The following is a 5,285-nucleotide window of genomic DNA, read 5'->3' as shown; positions in this document are numbered from 1 at the left end:
TGGGATATTTTTCTGAGACAAGATAAATTGATCGAGGATAAGATTGGGGAGCTGGGTGTAATTTGGAGATACGAGTTTCTGGAGCCTTGGAAGTCAGTAGGCACAGTGGAGCTGATCCCGTCATTTTCTTTCTACTGGGAAAAGATTTCATCGCTGGAGTACCGGTTTCAGTTGTCAGGTATTCTAAGTTATTTTAGGCCAAATTAATTAATAATTTAATTAAGAGGCCAAAATAATTAAATTTAATTTCTTGAGCGGTCATCTTGGTATTAGCAAATTCGTACCTTAGTTTCTATCGTCAAGGTCAAGTAGTTAGTTTTGTCGCTAGACTTTTATATTTAATAGAAAAATTGTTAATTTATTGGTGAAGAATTTATTAGTAATTTATTATAGGCCTGTTGGCTATGATAAATTCATTTTAGTTAAGAATTTTCGAGACAGAAATTAATTAAGAAATATCGCCTAGAATTTAATTAAGGAGAATTTAGAATTGAAATTAAGTTAGTGAAGGTCATTCTATAATGCTCCACGGTGGTAATTTTGTTGAGACGTTTTAGAATTTCAGAGTTGAATTTAAGAAATTGTGTTAAATTAGATTTAGGCCGGTGGGCTAAATTTAATTAAAATAGTTAATTTAGCGAAGGTATTTATTGAGAAATTTAGTGAATTTAGAAAATTGATTACCGAACTTGTTAAGAAAATTATGTAGTGAGCTTTGTTAAAGATTATTTAGCGGAGATCAAGAAATGAAATAAATCAGTGGGTTTATTAGAATAAATTGATTGATAACTTTAGTAGAAAATTTAGTGAGTTGGAAATGAATTTAGTTAAGAAGATATATTAATGAATTTAATGAATTAAAATCGAAGGTCAGAATTTTGTGTTAAGAAATTGTTAGGCGTAATTTTGGAATTTTGGAAAATACGAAATATTGAGAAGGTTTATTGGGTAAAATATGTTGTTTGTTATTCCGTCAGTTGGACGAGGGTTAAGGAATTAAGAATCTAGATGCGTAATGGTCTATGATTAAATTTAGAAATTAGGAATCTAGATGCGTAATGGTCTATGATTGAATTAGGAAATTAAGGATAGATGCGTAACGGTCTATGATTGAATTAGGAAATTAAGGATAGATGCGTAATGGTCTATGTGGAGTTAAGAAATTAAGAAGATAGATGCGTAATGATCTATAGTTGAAAGAATTTAAGGATATTTAGTTGTAAGTTTTGGCAAGTGCCTGCGTAGGTGAGAGGTCCTCACAATTAAGTAATTGATAGGTTAATTTTAAGGGTAATATTATTAAGGAATTTTGTTAAAATTAAATTGTTTACATTGAATAAATAATTAAATTGTTAATAATTGTTTCTCAGTATTAATTTTTCAGCCTTTCTCAACTTCTCACGACCCGATCTTTCCTTCTCATGCTCCCCGGTTTCTGGGACACCGAGTATAAAATCCCAGTGGCGCCCTTTTCAAAGAGGAAAGGGGTGACCAATTGGACAGGGCTAACCACCCCGTTACAATGTCACAAAAAAAAAAATTTTTTTTCGGAAAAGCAATGGCTAGTCGCTAAGGAGAATTCATTCAAGTTCTTAAAACTCACCTTTAACTTTCTGTGCGATCATTGGTTGCTGAGATATCGATAATCAAAGACAAAAGGATCCTTTTCCATTTGAAGACCGATATCTCGGCGAGAAGTGGACGTATCAAGGTGTATAAAAAAACAAATTAAAGCTAAATGAACAAAGTATCCGATTCTTATAGTGGTTAAGCTAAAAAAATTTTTTCTGTAACTCCTGCTTCCAAAGTTCAACATTCGAGCCTTGCTCAGCAAACGCAAAGTTGCGTATTCTCGTGATAATGCATACACTATAGTAGCGTACGGGAAAGTATGCGGAGTCAAACTTTTCAAGTGCTTGACCGTGCGGGAATGAAAATTAACTACAATAAATGTATAAGATTCATAGAATGTATGTGTCCGCCACTACCACTACAAATCAAACTATCAAGCATACTAAGACTAATTCTAGCGTCTGCGCATACCAAATAACCACATATGAATAGCAGCTTGTCGATCATATGTTCAACTTTGTGCAATTGCTAACCATAACTGCGTGTATTATTTATAATTATCTATCATTTTAATTAAAATTAGAAAAAAAAGTTGTTAAAAATCTACGTGAACAGTGAATGAATTAACGAAACATTGTAAAATTTTTTGATAACTGATATAGTTCAGCTAATTACAATGTTTCTTTGTAAATAATAATTTCTCTCTGTTGAACTTTGAAAGTAGTCGTTACAAAAAATATTGTTCGATACATATATCTCAACTGAGACATTCACAGGGCTTAATTGAGACATTTGCCAAAAGAAACGACACGTTTACAATAAGACCGAGTACGCTTATCCCCACTCGCCTAATGGCTCGTGGGGGTAATCTGCGTACTCAGCCCCATTGTAAACGCCCCTTTTTTTAGAATGGTGTCTCAATTTTTAAGCCCTCCTGGAAAAATTTTACCGAATCTCTTAATAAAACAGTCGTCATAATAATTCAATCATGAATTATAAAAATTCATGATTTTAATTTACAATCATATAACTCATTTAACAATTGACAGTTATGATTTATTTAATAAAATTATAGTTCAATGATTTTGTTATTTCTGTATCGTAATACGGATAGATTAAAATTAAAAATTTTAATTAGTAAAAAAAAAGTGTTTTGATAATTTATGAAAAGACCTACGAATCAGAAATTACATTCTTTAACTTTTCTAAAAATTAAAATCTCATAATAAAATCGCTATATATCCATTGCATTTGATGATTCACTATCTTCTTTATCATCATTAGTCTCAGATAATAGACTCAAAATCTTTTCCGTATCAATCAGATCATCTTTAATCTTCTTAATTTTTTTCATTTTTTCTATTAGTGTTATTCCTAATGAAATCGTAGATTTCTTTTTATGAAATCGCATATACAGCTCGTGAATTGTTTTATTAATGGAATCTTTTTTACAAGAAATCACTTGTACATCGTCATCATCGATTTTATTAACGTTAATCCGATCGCAATAATCTTCATCATTGTAATCATAAATATTGACCCGATTATATTTAACATCAACATTATTAATAAAATTTCGTTTCATGAACTCCTCGCGGCTTAATACCATGTTAACGACACAAATGAACAGTGGGTTGTATAAGTTTGCCATTTTTTTTACTTTAACTGCAGAATTTCTTGATTTTATAGTTATAGAAATAGAATTATCATGTGCAATTGTTTTCAAGTCACGAACACGTAGTTTAACCAGTTGATTAAAACTCAAATTTGTTATGAGGATCAATACCATAGCTATAGCAGTATCAATAGTAGCTCGAGATGGTACTCTAAGGTAATTAATCGCTTTAAATGTCACTGCATATCTAAAGATAGTGATTATCAACTCTTTTAAACCAATTATTTCAATATTGTTCATTGGATTATCTATAACCAAGCGACCCCGTCGTGAGAAACCAAGCTTACTGATTTTAACAGTTAATGAAGGATTCCATCTACGTAATGTGGAATATATGATATTCATATAACTAGGAGTTAATTTTCGGCCATTTTTATTCGAAGTTGTCTGTAATTGCTTTAAAATGTCGACAATATTGTCGTTATTTAAATTATTAATATCAATATTCATACTTTGCAACTTTTTTAAATGGGCATGACGAGTATTAACTGTTGAAGAACGACATTTCATTAAATTTTCATGAAATAAAATTTCACGATCAGACATCTTGGTTTACTTATCTTGATAAAACTCGTATATATTTAACAGTAGTAAGATTATTTTAAATCAAGTTGCTACTAATATATATGACAAAAAAATAAGATTGAAATTGATGAATCATTGAAATGAATTACTCATCGATCCATAAAACAAAAATGACCCTGAGACAAAAATATACTTATAATTATTAATTACAGTGAAAACCGTTTATAACGACATTGAAGGGACCTCCTGGTAATGATCGTTATAGCCGACAGTCGTTATAAGTAAAAACTAGCAATGCACGGATTAAATTCAAAAACAATACTGATGAACATTTATTAAACTATAAATTTCAATGCTACATTTAATAACATAGAAACCATTACTCAAAGTTTTAAATTAAATAAAATGACAAATTTTATATGATTATTTTTGAAAATAATCAGTTACTTTTATTTGTTTCTTACACTTAAACTGTACATATGTGTTTTGTAGTTCTCGGTTCATATTACTCAATATTTTATTGTAATCATTCGAAATAATTTCTTCGTTTCCGAATAAATACTTTTTTAACACCGTAATTGCACTAAGAGATGCATTTATTAAAGCTGCAAAAGAATTTAATGACATCATAAGTATATTTACTGCAAAACGAATGAAAGTATTTGTCAGACGTTATAACCAATGCATTTTGCTATGAGTTTACTACTATAAGTACTGTGAATTCGATTGCTATAAACGATTTGTCGCTATAAGTAATGTTGTTATAAGCGGTTTTCGGCTTGAGAATTTTATATGTAATAGAGACAGGACTAAAGAATTTCGTCGTAATAACCGGCACGTCGCTTTAAGCGAAGTCGTTGTAAACAGTTTTGACTGTATTAAATTTTCATTTTTCCTTAACTCTTCAGAACATACGTTCTCGGTACGACAGTCATTATCATTACTATCATGATGAGAAACACTCTTACACTTCCGGGCAGGTGCTAACAGCAAAATTGTATATCTATATACATTTGAGATGTGGTGGTTATAACTACGGAAATAGTCGAAGTATATCGGAGCTACTTGAATGATAGATTTTTCGGCAACTTCACTATCGTAATAATAGAAACTCTCTGAGCAATAAATAAATTTTTAACTTCTCGCTATGAAAATCAATAATTTTTCAAAAATCGGAAAGTCATCATTTTCACCCTAGTTTTCTAAAATCGAGTTTTCTAGATTTAGGAAAAAACAATTTTGGATGATAATTCGCATAGTATCTATCGGATATTGTTTTTTTTCCAATTCATTTCTTCAAAATTTTCGGTCTGATCAATTTGTATTTAAAAGTAAATCATAGGATTTGAAAAACTGCGTTGAATACTACCAACTGCGTAAAAATTGGTTTATTCATTCAAAAGTAACTGACTACTATAGTTTGTCTGCGCATGCGCTTAAATTGACACCCCAATAATCTAATTACTGCATCACTGTTTGTATAATTATAATATTAAATACCTTATGTTGGATG

At 30.3% G+C, this 5,285-nt stretch overlaps 1 protein-coding gene across 1 annotated transcript; it reads right to left on the bottom strand.

The window, feature by feature from the left end:
- Positions 1 to 2,710: 2,710 nt before the first annotated feature.
- Positions 2,711 to 3,827, bottom strand: LOC123267613. The gene has a single exon (XM_044732334.1). The coding sequence runs from the start codon at positions 3,791 to 3,793 to the stop codon at positions 2,807 to 2,809; it is 987 nt and encodes a 328-aa protein (XP_044588269.1). The 5' UTR covers positions 3,794 to 3,827; the 3' UTR covers positions 2,711 to 2,806.
- Positions 3,828 to 5,285: the final 1,458 nt, after the last annotated feature.

Source organism: Cotesia glomerata, linkage group LG6, assembly GCF_020080835.1.
Source record: "Cotesia glomerata isolate CgM1 linkage group LG6, MPM_Cglom_v2.3, whole genome shotgun sequence".
Lineage (NCBI taxonomy): Eukaryota > Metazoa > Arthropoda > Insecta > Hymenoptera > Braconidae > Cotesia > Cotesia glomerata.
This window is presented reverse-complemented; position numbering and strand designations above follow the sequence as displayed.

Bases quoted from the DNA above. Each gene is read 5' to 3' on its own strand.
- LOC123267613 (XM_044732334.1), bottom strand. From the start codon at position 3,793: ATGTCTGATCGTGAAATTTTATTTCATGAAAATTTAATGAAATGTCGT.